Below are 17,035 nucleotides of genomic sequence, written 5' to 3'. Positions count from 1 at the left end.
CCCGGCCCGCTTGGCTTGTCACCTCCTCCTGCGAGCAGGAAGCTGACAGGCGGCCCATTAAACCGCGCCTTGCAAAGCCCTGGATTGCGGCGACAACCATCTTCCTCTATTTTGATCACTCAGCCCAGACGCTGGGGGAGGAGGGGAGGAAAAGGGAGGAGAAGGAGGAAGGAGGGGGGGGGGTCCGAGTTGGTGGAGGGGGAGGGCTGCCTAGAAACGGCCCGGAAAAATTCTCACCACCAGTTTTGATCATTCAGCCCCGCCGAGGGGAGCCTGGAAACTGCTGGAGCCCCTTGGTCCGTAATTGGTTTTATAGGAATGGCTGAGGGCCAAGGTGTTTACATGCGCGTGATTGGCGGCGCGCGCGGCCAATGGGCGGGGGCCGGGGGCCGGCCCGGGGGGAGGCGGGCGCCCGGGAACAATGCGTGTTTCATCGCCGGAGAGTACTCCCCTCCCCCAGCCGCCCCCTCCCCCCCCCCGCTGGCTTTTTTTTTTTTTTTTTTTTTTTTTAGATCCAGCGAGAGGAACTTGAAAGGGGGGTTGTGTAATGTACCTTTTCCAATCCCGGGCTGTATATGGAGATTTGGGATTCTTTAAACCGGCGCTACCTGGATTTTATTAAAAAGCGGGGAGCTCGGCGGGAGGAAAGCTGGCTTTTCCGGGGGCTGCGGGAGCCCGGCCGCGGGAGGGCGGAGGAGTTGGCGCGCCGAGCGCTCGGCCCGGGGAGCGGTTTTCTACCAAAAAAAGGAAAGGCGGGCAAAAAGTGTGAGGCGGCTGCGGGTGGCGAAGGGGAGCAGCGGCCGCGGGATGGCGGGCAGCACGGGCGCCTAACCGCGCCGGGAGCCGGGGCCGCCACCGGAGTCGCCGTCGCCGGAGCCCGGAGCCGGGAGCCCCGCCGCGCCAGGTACGCCGCCGGGCCGCCCTCCCGCCCCTGGCCGGGCGCGATGGTCTCCAAACTTCTCCAGCTCGTCCCCGATCCCGCCTCTCCCTCCGGGGGCGCCGGGGCATCCCCGCAGTTCCCCGGCCGCCGAGAACGGAATCGGGGACCGGGGCCGGCGAGATGGGGGCGCCCCGGGAGGGGTGGGGGCAGGCCACTGCGCCCCGGGCGCCCACCTGAGCTCCCAGCCCCGCTCCAGCCCGCCTAGCCGGGCCGAGGGGCGTCGGTTCCCTTCTCGGTTCCCGGCAGGCGGCGGGGGAGCCAGGGACGCCGAGACGTTTTCGATTATAGGCTGTTTTTAATTAAAAGCCGGAATTCAGCCATTTTAACTGCATTTAAGAGGGGGAGAAAAGTAGGGAGAACGCAGCGGAGCCCGCAGATGGCCGAGCCAGCTTCTCTGCCAGAGCGAGGGTGTTCCGGGGGGCTTCACCCCGACTTCTCCAAAGTGGGGCGCCGGGGCTTGCTCCGAAACGCTGGCTTTTAAAAGAAAACTACATAAAGAACATTTTTTACAAAAAAAACCCGGAAAGCTCATCGCCTCCTTAAGACATGTATCCTCGGATGTGGCGATCTTAGATTTTTCGAAAGTAAACGCGGATCTGGTAACCAGAGCCTGACGGGAGAGAGCGAGCGAGGGAGGGAGGGGGTGTTTGTAACCAAAACCGGGTTAAAATAAGCACCCTTAGCAAACTTGGGGAGGGAGGCTGGAGAAGGAGACCTGGGGGGGGTGGTTTGGGCTGAGGGGGTCTGCAGCTCGGGGGGCTGGGCGCGGGGTGCAGGGCGCAGGGCGGGCACCCGGAGCCGGTGGCTTTGGCGTGATCCACGGCTCTCGGAGCGCCCTGGCCTCCCGGACTCGGGCATCCGATCTGTCGCGGGCAGACGGAGAGCGAGGGCAGGATTGGCTCCAAGACCCCTCTCCCGCCCCCACGGGAATCGGCAAACGACAGATCTTTTAAACAAACAGCTTTAAACTGGAACTGCAGGGGGATTTACTCAACGCTGGGGGAGGCGCCCCTCGGTCGGCCCGCGCTGCGAAGGTTTTCTTTGTAGGTTATTTTTGGGGGGCGAGGGGGGAAGCTGGGGTAGGAGCGAGGCCCTTCAGCCCCTTCCTTCCCTTCTGACGTGCCCCAAATCCCCCGCGCCAGGCCACGTCCTCGGATCGCAGGATTCCCGGGCCAGGGCGTTGGAAAATGAAACCAAAGCTTGTTTTGGAAGATTCTTTCCAGTCCTCGGGCGAGAATGCCACGTCTCGGGTCCTCGGACCGAGACTCTGCGACTCCCAGTGGCCCAAGGGGGGCGGCGGGAAGGAGCTGCGAGTCTTCTTAAAAATGACAAACCCGCTTTGCACCTCTCTTCCGAAAAAGCCCCACGAATTCGGCGGCTCTCGGGGAAACCAAACTCAGACAAGGGAGGCGAGGGCCCCCAAAGGTTAAATATTAAACTTTGCGCATCAGATAGTGACATAATGTTTAGGGAGACGTTTCAGACTGCTCATGGAAAGGTTTCACGGTTTGAAACCGCGGAGCATGTGACGCCGAGGCATCAAACCCGTTTGGAGGTTTGCATTTGCGCCGCCCGGGCGCGGCCGAGGGGCCTTCCCCAGTTTCGGGAGGCCGCGCAAGCCGCCGAGGGAGAGTCCGGGCTGGGGCGCAGCGCGCCACCGGCCGCTTTCTGAGTCGGGTCCCCGGGAGCCTAAAGCTGCTGGAGGAAGGAGCATGGATTTTTACTGTTTACGAATAAGGGGCTACTTCTGATTTCATTTCTGGCCGCCAGATCTGGCCGCCAGCCGCCGATCCCGAACGTCAAGACGACTTTCTGAAACTTGTTTCTTTCTCCCCCCCCCACCCTTTTTTCCTTTTTCCCCCTTCTGTTTCTTCCGCGGCCCATCTCTCCCCGCCAAGACGCCGTGTGCGCCGCCTCGCGCAGCTCCGCCTGGCCGCCCGGAGGGGCCCCACCGCCGGCCGCCTGTGCGCCCCGGGCTCCGGGCCCGCCGCCGAGCGCAAGCCCCGCTGGCCGCCGCCGCCATGCACGCCGCGGAGCCCCCGCCGCCCGAGGACTCTGGGACTACGCCGAGGCCGAACTTTTAGGTCCAACTGAGCGAGGCCCGCGGGCCGGGTGGGGGGCTGGCCGCGGCACTCCCGCGGAGGATGGATGGCCGAGACTTCGGGCCCCCGCGGTCCGTGCACGGCCCCCCGCCGCCGCTGCTCTCCGGCCTGGCCATGGATAGCCACCGCGTGGGCGCGGCCACGGCCGGACGCCTGCCCGCCTCGGGCTTGCCCGGCCCGCTGCCGCCCGGGAAGTACATGGCCGGCCTCAACCTCCACCCGCACCCGGGTAAGTGTCCTGCGCTATGCCCGCCCCTTCCTGTCCCCCCGGGATCCTGGGGAGGGAGGCCCCGGGAAGAACTCCTCGATCTGTCCCCGCCGATTGCAACGGGGGCGCGGTGCCCCCTCTCCCTCGGCCGGTGCACGGGAGTGCGGGCGGGCTCAGCTCCCGGGGCGGGGAGACCCCTGGGCCCAGAGCAGAGGCCAGTCCGGAGGCCCCGGCAGAGAGGGGCGCGCGGCTCGGCTGCCTTCTCAGGCGAGCCAGGCACTCCCAAGGCGCACGTGTCTGCCAAAATCGGAGCCACTAGCGATGATTCCAACCCCGGAGCCCTTGCGGCTCGAGCATGGGGTAGAGTTTTAAAAATCTGGGCGAGAAAAGAACAAACGAGCCTCACGCCTTTTGAGACCTCCGCTCCCCCAGCTCGAATCCTTTTCCGGGCAAACGCTCTTGCCGGCTCCAGTCGGCCGGGGTTCCGTTCCTAGCTCCTCCACTCGCGCGGTGCGGGGTCAGGCCAGCCCCGGCGCCCGGGGGTGGGGGGAGGACGATGACCCCAGTTCTGGGACCGTGGCTTCTGGCAGGTGGGCAGAGGCCCTCAGGAGACGCCTCGTCCCCGGGGAAGAGAATGGCAGTCCCAGGAGCCACGCCCCCGTAGGAAGGCAGCGACCCCGGCCCCAGGGACCCCTCGTTCTTCGGGGGGAAGGCGAAGGCGGGCGCGCAGCGCGGCAGGGACGCAGAAACTGGGCCGTCGCCATCCCCGAAGCCACGGGAAGGAGGCGGTGCGGGAGTCGATCGCGCCGGGCACGAGCGGCGGAGGAAAAACCTTGGGTCTGACACCGAACCGTGGAAGGAGGTGGCCGAGAAGGCCCGGAAGCCTCCGCCGTTTCCCCGAGAGGGGCCGGCCAGGCTCGGTGGAGACGGCGCCGGGGAGGGAGAAGCTTGTCGGGGCGCACCGTGGAGCTCCCGCCGGGCGGGGTGGGAAGGGAGCTGCGCGGCCTCCAGACCTGCCCTCGGCCGCCGCGGGAGACCCGGTCCCTCCTCCCCGGCTGCCTCCAGCTTCTGTGCCTGGCACCCGACGCTTCGACTTTTAAAAACTCCACTTTTCTCACTTCCAAGTGTAGTCTAGGACTCTTGCGATTTCTCGGGGACCCCCCCAACGCTCTCCTCGGCCTTGGGGTCTTGGAGGGGACACCGGCTGCAGTCCTGCCTTGGCCCTCCCCCCTCCCCCCCAACTGCCCTCTCGGCTGCGCTCGCGGATTTTGCGTCTCTCGTTGGTTTTTTTCTGGGACTTTTCAGGAACCAGAGTCCCGGGACTCGGCGGGACAAAGGGCCTTTGTGAGGCGCTGGGCGGGGGAGGGGCGCGCGCGGCCCGGAGCGCGGAGATCCCCGACGGCGGGGGCGCGAGGACCAGGTCGTGGCCCCCCGGAGCTGGAGGCTGCCTTCTGCCCCGGGGGGAGGGGGGGACTGCCACGAGGGCGAGGGTTTTCACCCAAGTGGTGCGCTTTGGGCAAAGGACCCTAGAGAGACCCTAGAGGAAGGGCTGGGGGCGGCCCTGCGGTACAAAGGGCCACTTGGGCCATCCCCTTTTGCGCGCCACCCGAGGCCGCGGGAATTTTTGTGTTTGCACGTCTTTTGAGCTCATCGAGTCACTCGGTCCGACCCGGGGTGGTGGCAGAGTTGCATGGCCTGGGAGTCAGATCCCGGCTCTTCCTGGCTGGCGGGGCCTTCGCTCACCTCCCGAGAGTCAGGGAGAGGGCGCCGAAGACTGCCCGGCTCAGATCTGGCTCGGGCCCGGCAGAGGCCAGGTGCCCTAATCGGAAGCAGGGAAAACAGCCACTCCTCGTGGCGCACCTCTGCGGGCGCGCACCGTGCCCGGGCCGCGTCTAGCCAGGCGCAGCAGCCTGAGCGCCCCGCGCCCGTGGGGTAGATGGGGAGGCTGCGGCGGGAGAGGCGAAGCGGCTTGAGCTGGGGGCAGGCAGGACCAGAAGTCCAGCAGGAGGTGGCTGCAGAGGCCTGTCTTGGCGCCTCCTGCCTTAGGAGCTGCCTGACTTCTGCGTGCTCGGCGGCTGAGGTCATGGAGGAAATAGCAGGCGGGCGCGGGAAGCGCTGCCCCTTGGCTGTACCCACTTGGGAGGGAAGCATAGGGGGCTGGCGCTGCCCCTTGCTGCCCCCACTTTGGCCGCTCGGAGACCTCGGACCCCAGGCCAACGCCCAGAGCGCGCTCTGTGCTAATCCTATTAGCCGGGAGGTGGGGAGCTGCTCCCCGTTCACTGCTTGGGGTGGGGCCGGATTACAAATTCCTCAACCCAGCACCCCTCCCCCCCTTTCTTTGCGGGGTGCAGGTGCTAAATTTTCTCTTTCAACGCCCTCTCCTTCTTGGCTGTCAACTCCTTAGGTCTCGCCAGCGTTATCATCCCTATCTTTGTTTGTTTATTTTTGTACTGGGAAGCTGGGAGAGGCTGAGCCGTTTGCCCGGGGTCACACAGCGAGGTAGTGAGAGGCCCTGTTACCTCTGGACTCCAGCGTGGGCGGGGAGCGCCTGGTGGATGAGTCCTCTCAGGCAGAGGGAGCTGCCACTGGAGGGGACCCTGGCTGGGGCGCGGCTGGGACCCCATCCAGGCACGTCTGGACAGGGAGGTTGCCTCTGGAACGTGGGTCTAGGCCGAGGGGTTTGGCTCTTGTCTCTGCAGAAGAGGAGGTGAAGGTGGTGTTTGGGGTGAAAGTGGCTTTATTTGTCTCTTAACCTTGAGCACTCTTGCAGTGGGAGCCCCTAAATGTTCCCAGAGGGGAGGTGAAATGGACAAGTGAGTGACAAGCACCTGGTCTGCTTGCCTCTGCTCTGGGGTTCCGAGGCCTGGACTGAGTCCTCAGGTTGCAATTAAAGAGCTATTAGCAGGATTTTGTACTTGGCTGTTTATTCTGCCTGCCCCCACTCCCCGGGCTGGCCCCTGGAGACTATGTGAATGGCGGGTGGGACCCCAGGATCAGGTTGGGGAGGGCCTGCACTTTGGACTGGCCAGTGGACAATAGGGGACCACTAGCCTTCTCCAGGGTCCGATCGGCTCGTTCTCTGGAATCCAGCCTGTCAGCCTCCTGGGGCTGATTTAAAAAGATTAATCAGTAGACTGGCTGGTGGAGTGAGGTGATCCCAAAGATAAGAGAGATTTGCTGGGTGCTTCCTCGTCTGGTCAGACACACCAGGGAGGCCTTGGGAAGGTTCTGGAATGTGGAAGAGCCCCCTGGCTCTCGGAGCCTCCTGGTTCTTGAGCTCTCTCCCCCAGCTCTTCCTTCTTTCCACACTTGTTCATTTACTCAGCAGATGATTTCCAAGGCCCTCCTGCGTGCCAGGCACCGCCCTGGCCCTGGGAATCCAGCAGGAACCAAACAAGACAAAAATCTTTGCCCTCATTGGAGCTCCCATCCTAGTGTGGGGCCAGGCAGTGAACACACAGAGTCGCGACGGAGATCACTTTAAATCGAGGTTCAGGTCGTGAAGGAAGGAGAATGTGGGGGTCTGTTGTGGCCAGAGTGGTGAGGGGCTGTGAGCCTGATGGTGGGTGGGTAAGGGGGGGGGGGCGTGGGAGGAGGGTGGACCCTGCAGGTCTCTGGAAGCCAGTAATGAGGTCTTGGAATTTCAAACTGGGAGGAAGGAGAGAGCACTGGAGGGTTTTAAACAGAGGGAGTGACTCAGACGGAGGGACTTTTAGAACCTGTCTGGACTCAAAGAATGTCCGTGGCACCCAAGACCGAGGAAGGCAGAGAACCGGTCCTGTTTTCAAAGAGGCAGAAAATGTGCTAGCTGAAGGCATGTGTGGCCCTCGATTGCATCTTGGATCAGGGGAGAAATGACTCGGAAGGGCATCATCGGGGCAATTGACGAAATTGGAATGTGGACTGAAGACTAGCCGATAGGATCAAATCGATATTGTGTTTCATGAAGCTGATAACCAGGCTGTGGTTATGTAAGAGAATGTCCTTGCTCCTCGGAAGTGAGAGCGCTGAACCGTTCAGGGGCAAGGGATGCGCTGTCTAGGACTCAGTCTCAGGAGTGGCTCAGGAGCAGAAAAGATAATATCTACAGCTTAGGTATATACGGGAGATGACGATCCGGTGACATCAAATAACATAGCGTGAGAAAGCGGGTAACCATTGCCGGGCCCGGGGAAGGTCGTGTGGCAGGTCGTTGTACTGTTTCAAGTATTCCCTGAATTTGAAATTATTTCAAAATAAGCATTTAACCAGACTAGTCTGGGTTGCTGGCTGGAGGCCGTCTGGTAGATGCGGAGAGAAGCCGGTGACCAGTGAGTAGCGAGGAGGTGGTGGAGGAGGGGACAGTGACCAGGGAGGCAGGCTGGAGGTGGCTAGGATGTGGTGCCTTGTGGAGGTGGGGCTGCTAAGGTCCGTGTGGACCACAGCCAGGCTTTTGGAAAAGTGCCCCTCGGGCAGGCGTGGAGGGACGGATTTGGGGAAAGGGTGGCATCGGCCCTTCTTGATTTGGATGTGGCCAGCTTAGGGTGCTCCTGGCTCCAGGCATGGACCAGTCTGCGGTCTGATCTGACTTAACTCCCAGCCAGACTCCAACCCCATCACCCTGACCACCCCTGTCCTCTGCTTCCCAGGCCAGCTTTTGAGGGCACCAATGGGAGCCGCTGTCAGGATAGGTCTTGGGGCTCCCTAGGGGCTGCCGGGAGCCCTGACCGGTGGTTGGTCTTGGCCCCCAGGGCTAGGGTCCTCACTACACCCTGCTGCCCACGGAGGTCTGGCATCTAACTTTGAAGGATTCAAGGCCATTATGTGGGAACTGCCAAATCTCCTCGCCACCTTTGAGGGCCACGAACGCACCCACCGTCTGCATCCGGGGTTCCTTCACGAGCTCATAAAGGGATGGACCCTCAGCCCGGAACAAAAACTCACTTCATACACTCTCACTAGCAATTTTGCACATTCTGGGCGTTCGTGAGCCAGCTGGGAGCCCTGCCTTTTCGCCTAGGAGCCGAGGATCCATCTGGCTTCTGCACTCACTGGGTGTGGATGATCTCTAAGCCTCGGTTTTCTCGGCTGTAAGATGGGTCCCTCCGTGGTACCGAATTCCTTCGGTTGCTGTGAAGTTTGAATGAGCAAGTGCCAGCCGGGTCCCTCTCGCAGGTACGGCCCTCCGCAAATTAGAGTAAAAGCGATTGCTGTCCTTACGATCCTCATTAGCTGATGACTCACGAATCCTTTGCTGGAGGCCCGTCCCCGCTAAGGGCCTCTGGAATTGTGTATTAATTGTGTGTGGTCCACAGGCTCCTTAGATGCCACGGTCCCAAGCCGAACTCATCATTTTCATTTTATTTTTCTCCTTTTTTTGTCTGTGTAACAGATACCCTGTAAAATGCTGCAATCTTGAGTGTTCACGATATTGCATTTTTACAAAATGAACTCACCCCGGGGTAGCCGCCAGCCAGCTCGGGCTCAGCGCCCTTCCAGCATCTCGAGGGCTCCCTCTGCTGTCCGCTCGTCACCACCTACCCGCCCCCAACGTCATTGTCCTTTTCTGTTCTTCGATTTGTTTTGCCTATTTTTGAACTGCCTATAAATGGAATCCTACAATGTGCCCTTTTTTGTTTCTGCTGCTTTCGCTCAACCTGATGCTTGGGAGAGTGCCCCGTGCTGTGTGTGGCTGTAGTTTGACTTCTCGTTGCTGTATAGTACTCCACTCCATCAGCTGAGCACAGTTCATCTGCTCTCCTGTGCATGGATTTTTCGGTTCTTTCCAGAGTTTGCTGTGACTAGAGCTGCTCTGAACGTGGCCTTTTGGTGCTCGCAGGCACGCATTTCTTTGGAGAGAGCGATATATAGTCTCTGAGAGTGCAATTGCTCAGTCACAGGGTGCATGTCGGTTCAGCTTTAGCAGGCATGAGTTTTCCAGTGGTCGTACATTCCCAGCAGTAGCCTTCCCGTAGCTGCACGTGTTCGACAACACTTGATATCGTGAGTCTCTTTAAATTCTATTCATTCTGGTGAATATGTAGTAATGGCTAATTGCGTGTGCGTTTTTAAACTTTTTTCTCCCTTTATTTTTTTAAGCTTCATTGAGGAATACTTTGCATACTGTAAAATTCACCGCTTGAAAGTGCACGGTTCTGCTTTATGCTTAATATAAACTTTAGAGGAAATGTCGCATATCATTTTATCCCTCTTTTTTGTTTTTGGAGGAAGCTCAGCCCTGAGCTAACATCTGCCAATCCTCCTCTTTTTTTTTTCTTCGCTGAGGAAGACTGGCCCTGAGCTAACATCCATGCGCATTCTCCTCTACTTTATATGTGGGATGCCTGCCACAGCGTGGCTTGCCAAGGGGTGCCCTGTCCACACCTGTGATCCGAACCTGCAAACCCTGGGCCACCGAAGCGGAACGTGAACACTTAACTGCTGTGCCACCGGGCTGGCCCCTCTCCCATCTATTAGTGTGAGGCGTGGACGGGTTTGTCTACCTCTTGTCCTCTGCTTTTCTCCTCTGTAAAATGGGGAGTAATAATAAGATCTGCCTGGTTGAGGTTGTTGTGAGGATTAAGTAGTTAATACGTGGAAAGCATTTAGTACAGTATCTGGAATATAAAAAGCAATTAGTAAATGCTTATGATTGCTGTTGTTGTAACATCACCCCCCCCCTGCCCATTTCTACTTCCTCTATCCCTCCAGTAGGTGTGAAATATACGGTTTATTATTATGGCTTTGGCTTTGTAAATATTGTTTATGTTTGAGGCAAGTGGTATAATAAAATTCATTTCTTTATTTCCTGGGGTTATGAATTGCTTCTTTTTTCTCATTTGCTGAGATCTCTTAGAGTCTCTGTCTTCCGGTCTCTTGGTACCCTTTTCATTTGGTCCGATCTTTGGACGAGCTGCCTCTTTCTTTTCTGGGATTAGCTTCCTAGAATTTTCCATCTTCCTGCTCTCCTCTGCTTCACCTGGTGGGTGCTTGGGCCTGTCGTAGAGCTATCATTCTTCAAACTCACTTTCCCTCTCTGCTGTGTTGGGTCACCTGTTTCCTGCTTCCCATGCTTTCCTTCCTTGTTTTGGCGGAGCACATCCTGCAGTAGCCTTCTGTGAAACCGTACACGGAAGGCAAATTTTTTGAGGCCTAGGATGTCTGAAAATACCTTTATTCCACCTTCAAGCTTGACTGGCATTTTGGAAATAATTTCCCCCTAGTGTCCTGAAGGAATTGCAACATCCCCTTCTCAATTCCACTGTTCCTTTTGAGAAGTGGGATGCTATTTTCATTCTTGATCTTTGTGCGCGAACTTTTTTTAGAGCCACGTAAGAGTTGAGAGCATGGGCTCTGCAATTTGCAGACACATTCTGCCACTTACTAGCCACGTGGCCTTGCCCAGGCTACCTGACCCTCCGCTTCAGTTTTCTCTTTTGTAAAATGAGTCATAGTGCTTGCTTTTTACTTCCATAAAAGGTTTGTGTGAGGACTAATGGGGCTCAGATACCTAAATCCCTGGAACGTTGCTTGGCACAAAGGAAGCCTCACAGATATTAACATTGTTCTTCTTTCCTCACCGGTGTTCTGAAATTTCAAGTTGATGTCCCAACTTTCTGGGGGTCTTTTTTGCCTTTGCTGTGATGGGTGCTCCATAGACCATATCAATCCGGAAACTCAAGTCCGTCAGTCTGAAAGTTTTTTGAACTGCTATTAATTTTATTAGTATTTTATAACTTTCTTTCCACCCTTTTGGCTCTTCTCTCTAGTACTCCTACTAGATACTGGGTGTCCTGGCTGATCGTCTACTTTTCCTAAACTTTCTTTGCTATTTTCCATCTCTCTTTGTTTTTTCTACTTTCTAGGAGATCTTCTCAGCCGTGTCTTCTAACCCTTCAGTTTAGTTTTTTAAGTAGGCTGTCGTTTTTAATTTCTAGGAATTCTTTCTTATAATCTGGATGCTCCTCTTTCCTTTTTTTTTTTTTTATAGCATCCTGTTCTTGTTTCGTGGATACATTTGTTCTCAGCACTTGGAGGATGTCAATTGTATTTTTTCCTGGAATTTTCTTCTCTCATGCATTGCCTCTGTTCCTTTGGATCTTTTTTTTTTCTCATTTGTCCCTCATTTGGTGAAGACTTCTGGGGGCGTCTGGTGACTGATTGGTGACTCTTTGTATTTAAGAAGGACACACTTGGGGCTGGCCCAGTGGCACAGCAGTTAGGTTAGCGTGTTCTGCTTTGGCGGCCCGGCGTTCGCTGGTTTGGATCCCGGGTGCCGACATGGCACAGCTTGGCAAGCCATGCTGTGCTAGGCGTCCCACATAGAAAGTAGAGGAAGATGGGCACGGATGATAGCTCAGGGCCAGTCTTCCTCAGCAAAAAGAGGAGGATTGGCAGCAGATGTTAGCTCAGGGCTAATCTTCCTCAGGGGGAAAAAAAAAAAGGAGGCTCTAACAAGGCGCTGGGACTCACATCCAAGGATGGGGCTCCCTGGGTCTGTAGGTTTTTCCTTGCCACCAGTTTCCCTTTCCTGCCTGTGTGCCCCTCCTCCAACACCTGAGTCTACCTTTTAAGGATGGAGACTTGTACCCAGATCCTGTTTTCATTTTGCTCCCCCCTCCCCGCCCTCAGCCCCGGGAATCCAGCCCAAGACCCTCCATGGCTCCATCGATCCCTCTGTTTTCCCGCTTCCAGTGTCCTGGAGGTGGTCTCCATTCCATTCGTCTTGTTTTCTCCCCTTTTTAAACCACAGCACCGTCATTTCGGGAGCCTTTGGGGAAGGGAGTTGTCGCGATGGAGCGCTGTGCCCCACTTCTGGGGTCCCGCCCGCTGTCCTTGCCGCGGCCCAGGGGCCTGGGGCCCTGGCTCCTCTGTCTCTGCCTGCCCCACACGGAGGGGGCAGCTTTTGCCCCCGCAGCTCCCGGAAGGCCCTCCCTCGATCCCTGCCCCTTCCTCTAGGCCAGGACCTGGCTGGGGGAAGAGGAATCAGTGGGGAAATCCTTTGTAATTGCTGTAGATTCAAGGATGTCTGGAGCCCTGGGGCGAGGCCGAGACCGGGGCGGGTGCCTTTGCATATCACTGGCCTGGCTGGGGCCTTGGCTCTCGGCTGCCTTGAGATTCCCTTTATTTATACTCCGCACCTACTTTGTGGGCTGGATGTCTGGTTGGAGGGGGCAGGGTCCCAGCCCACAGGGGGCCTATATTTGGGGACGGGGAGGGACTGGAGTTAAACCCAGGTTGCCCTTCTCCTGCTGTGGCCTGTGGTGGTGAGGAGCTGGGAGCTCTGGGATGCTAAAAGATGCCTCGAGGGGTCTGACCACCTTGGGGGGGGTCAGGGCTGCCTCCCCGTGGAGCCCTGTAGCAAGGGGCAGGGTGGGGTGGGGAGGAGGGGGCAGGCCTCCCGCTTCCCCCAGGCCAGCCCCCAGGCCCACTGGACCCTTCCCCTCCGGGCGGGGTGGGGCAGAGCCGGTTGATCTGGCCTGGTGGCTCCCTCAGCTCCTGGACCTTTGCTTAGCTTGGAGGAACAGAGCAGCCCTAGACCCTTGGCCTGTGCCACAGCGATGGGAGCTCGGAGAAGGCGGCAGTGGCCGCAGATCCCGTGGCCCAGCCACAGCATCAAGAATGCGCTTGGTAAGCCCCCCGCCCGCCACGCCAGCCTTGAGCTCTGCCCCTCAGCCTTGCTTTTCTGTCACGTGGCACCTTCCTCCCGGGAGAGGGGAGTGCCACGAAGCAGAGAACACAAGTGAGGCCCCAGTCACGGCTTCTTCATTTTACTTTAGAGGAAACTAAGGAACAGAGAGGTTGCATTACCTCCCCAAGGTCACACAGCAGGGGGGAAGTGAGGGATCTAGGAGCAGGGCCTGAGCTCTCAGCAAGAGAGCCGAGAGCTGGGGAGAGGGAGGGGTATGAATAAGGATTTTTCTTTCTTGGCTCATTTTTATGTATTTGTTTCGGTTTTTGTAAATTTCATCTACGGAGAGTTCCATGAAAATGACTCACATGGACTCTTTACTGGGCTCGTGTTCAGACTGGCCTCCCTCTGCCCCCGCTGACCTTTCTTTAAGACGTTTTTTATTGGGGTTTAAGATACACACAGAAATGAGAGCACAGATCATCTGTGTTCAGTTGGACTCGTTTTTCACCATCTGAACCCACCCGTGTCCCCATCAACCAGGTTCAAAAAGAAACCCAGACGCCCCGTTCGGTCACTTCCCCCTCCCTGTCCCATGGGGACCCCTATCTTGGCCTAAACCCGCAGACGCTGGACTCGCCTCCTTGTGCACCTCGTGTTTGGGACGCACACAGTGTGTCCTTTTGCGTGAGGTTGTGAGATTTGTGGGGCTGTGGTTCCTTTTTGCTGGGGGTGCTCCCGTCTATGATGAGGTCACAGTTTGTTTACCCAGCTGTGGATGGGCATTTGGGGCGTTTTCCGTTTTTGGCTGTGGCTGTTGGGAAAATTCTTGAATTCTGAGTGGCGATGCTCACTTGTTCACATACCTGCCGGGGTGTGGCTGGATCAGAGAGGTTGCTGGATTCTGCTAGACTGTTCGAGAGTGGTAGTCCTAATTGACAACCCCTCTGGCAGCATATTAATGCTGTCCATCTTTCCTTCTTGACATTTTAACCCTTCGAGTGGGTGGGTAGTAGTTTTAATTCCCACTTTCTCCAAGGTGTAAGAGGCTGAAGATCTTGATGTGGGTTTACTGGCCATTTGACCCCCTTATTTATGATCCTCCAGTCAAGTCTTTTTCCTATTTTTACAGTGAGTTGTCTGTCTTTTTCTTATTGATTTGTCGGAGTTCTTTATATATGCTGGCTACAAGCCCTTCATTGGTGAAATACCACACAGATCGTTTTCTGTCCAGTGCCTCGCCTTGTCTTTCCCCTTGGCTTGTCTTTCCCCTTGTGGTGTCATGTGATGAATAGAAGTTCCTAATTATAATATAATCTAGTGTCTTTATCTTATCTTTATGGTTAGTGCTTTTCATATGGTCTATAAGAAACCTTTGGCTGCCCTTTGGGTCATGAAAGGATTTTCAGTGTTTTCTTCTAGAAGCTTTCTTGTTTTGCCTTTCACATGTGGATCTACGGTCTGCCTGGAATGGGTTTTTACGTGTGGTGTGAAGGAGAGGCTTTTCCCATATGGAGGTCCGAGTGGACCGGTGGCGAGGCCGCACCGGCTGTGTTACTGCGTGTGTGTACCCGTTCTGGTATTCAAGATTCTGAGTTCTCCCACGTGGCTCTTTATCTTCAAGGTCGCCTTGGCTGTTCTTGACCCTTTGTGTTTCTCTATAACGTTTTTTTTTTTAAGCTGGTAAAATACGCATTCCACAAATGTACCATTTTAACCAGTTCTAGATGTCCAGTTTTGTGGCATTGAGCACATTCGCATTGCTGTGCAGCCATCACCACCATCTGCCTCCAGAACGTTCCATCACCTCAAATTGAAACCCTGTCCCTATTTAACGCTACCCCCCACCCCCCGCCTCCCCCAGCCCCTGGCGCCCACCCTTTACACACAGACACACACACACACCCCCTCTGCCAGGGCTTCCATTGGGGTTGCACTGAATCTCGAGGCCAGTGGGCTGCAGCCGGCATCCTAGGCGGTTCACACAAGTCTGGCGGTTTCCGAGGGAGGGACCCCGGAGGCGGGTCTGCACCGCTCCACGGGCCCTCCCCAGACCCGCTTGTTTGCTTCCAGAACCTCGGCTGCAGTGGCGGCAGTGTTCCCTCTGCCACTTCCCGCCCCCGCCTCCCTGCAACCTAACCCAAAAATGCGCTGATTTGCTAGATGCAAATGACATCATCCTGTTTTCATACTTCTTTGTATGAACTTTTGACTGAATTTGGACTTTTCACTGAATTTGGACTTTTCACTGAATTTGGCCATTTCCCGCCCTTCGTTTGTGAGCGGCTTGCGCCTCTTACTGAACCATAAGATGCTTTCTTTACGCGGCAAGGGCGTCAGCCCATCCCCGGCTTAGATGTCACAGAGATCTCCGGATCGGTGGGAGTCTGAGGGTCGCCTCATCCAGGGGGTCCTGCCCGTTTGCAGTGGCTGTCATGGAAACGCCTGGGCCACGTGGTGGCTGGAATGAGCCCTTCTCTGGGCCGTCACCCTGATTGGGTCGTGCTGATAAGATGCTCCGATAGCCTGTGGTGACATCTTAAGGGGAATGCAGTTCCTTGTGAGGCCAAAACGACCTTTCAGAATAGAAAGGGAAAGCGTGTTTATTTGTGTTTGGTTAGGGAGGGCCCTTTGGGCATGAAAACATGAAAATAGGGGTTAGCGTCTGGGTGGTGTGGAAGAGCATAGATTTTGGGGTCAGAGCCTCAGTTTCCCCATCTGTAAAAGGGACAAAGATCCTCGTTCCCAGAGTTGAGGGGTATGGGGAGACAAGATGAATGGAAGCCTTGAAGCCTCGAGCCACCCCTCTGCCCTCCTCTCTTCAGCCCTAGCTGATCACGACCTTGCCCATTGTCTGCTCCATAAGCATTAATTGAGCACCCACTGTGTGCAGTGGGTGGTGGGTCACTGGGGGTGGAGTAAACCCACCTCATCACGCAGAGGTCTGCACGCCATGGCGCCATGGCCGTATCTGGCCCACCTCCCGTTTTTTGTAAATAAAGTTTTGTTGGAACAAAGCCCAATAGTTTAAGTGTGGCCTGTGGCTTCTTCCCCTCCGGCAGGCAGCATAGGCCTGTGATGCTTAAAGTATTTATTATCTGGACCTTTTAAGAAAAAGCTTGCCGACTCCTGTCCCAGTGGGTGGAGAGGGACAATAAACAAAGAATTACAACAGAGCAGGAACTAATGTGTATATGGAATGATAAACAGTGATAAGCACGATGGAGAAAAATAATTCAGGAAAGGGTGGGGGGGTGGTGGGCTGGGTTGCAATTTTAAAAATCGTGGTTAGGGAAGGCGGCATTCATCAAGTGTCACGTGGGCTGTAAGAGAAGAGAGTGAGGTATATGCAGAAGGAGGATACTGATAATTTGCTGTATCTGGAGGGAGGAATGGATTCCAGGCTGCGATGCAAAGGCCCTGGGGTACAGCCTGTGGGTGTGCTGTTCCATTTTCCAGCCCAGCCCGTTTGCAATGATAAAGTCCTCTGAGTCCTTCGCTGTTTACCAAACCTTTGTACCCACGATGATCTCATCGGGTTCTCCCCGCTCCCACCAGCGAGGACTTCAGGTGCCCTTATATAGTCAACTTCTAGAAGGGTCCCCGGCTACTCCATCCATTACAGAGGCAAGATTCCGCTGGCTGGCTGAGGGGGCCTCTCTGTTCTCCTCTCTGGGGTCCTGCCAGCAGTCGGGCAGAGCACAGCCCCTAGTCTGGATGGCCTTCCTTTCCCAGCCCCCAGCCGCCCTGCTTGAGTGACGAGGGAACACGCAGTTTGTCTGGGTTCGAGTTCACCCTTCTGGTGACCGTGGCCAGCCTTGGAGCTGACAAACCCCTGAAGCCCTTCCTGTGTTCTGGGTGTTGGTGAGGGGGCTCAGGCGTCTCTGCTGTGTTCCCAAGGTGCTTGTCCACGTTGGCAGTGTGGGGGGTGCAAGGGGCTGGGATGTTGGTGGTCCCAGCTGGGGGCAGGGCCTGTTAACTTGGTGCAGGGAGGGGGCACAGACAGGGGAGCTCAGGCCTGGCAGGGTGGGGTGTGTGTGCCCAGCTCCCTGCTGCTGGCCAGGGAATGGCCGGGGGGCACGTCACCGCATAGCTGGGCCCCGTGTCTCCTTTCGTGCCCGGGGTGGCCCCGGGGACCAGAGAAGGAGAAGGCCATTTTCCAAGCACCTCCAAGG

At 56.8% G+C, this 17,035-nt stretch overlaps 1 protein-coding gene across 6 annotated transcripts in view; it reads left to right on the top strand.

Annotated features, from left to right (window-relative positions):
• Positions 1 to 502: 502 nt before the first annotated feature.
• The window catches only part of TNRC18 (trinucleotide repeat containing 18), an 84,162-nt gene continuing 67,629 nt past the window's right edge, over positions 503 to 17,035 (top strand). For 4 of the 6 annotated variants that reach the window (XM_070566226.1, XM_070566221.1, XM_070566224.1 and 1 more), the window contains exons 1-2: positions 504 to 904; positions 2,839 to 3,271. In XM_070566226.1, coding sequence (XP_070422327.1) covers positions 3,085 to 3,271 — 187 coding nt within the window. In that variant the 5' untranslated portion in view covers positions 504 to 904; positions 2,839 to 3,084. Of the gene's footprint in view, positions 905 to 2,838; positions 3,272 to 12,774; positions 12,860 to 17,035 lie in introns of those variants that run through there. The other 2 variants (XM_070566223.1, XM_070566222.1) reach the window with 2 other exon arrangements.

The sequence above is a fragment of the Equus przewalskii genome, chromosome 12 (genome assembly GCF_037783145.1).
Source record: "Equus przewalskii isolate Varuska chromosome 12, EquPr2, whole genome shotgun sequence".
Lineage (NCBI taxonomy): Eukaryota > Metazoa > Chordata > Mammalia > Perissodactyla > Equidae > Equus > Equus przewalskii.
Note: the sequence above shows the minus strand (reverse complement) of the source record. Positions and strands in the feature narration are given on the sequence as shown.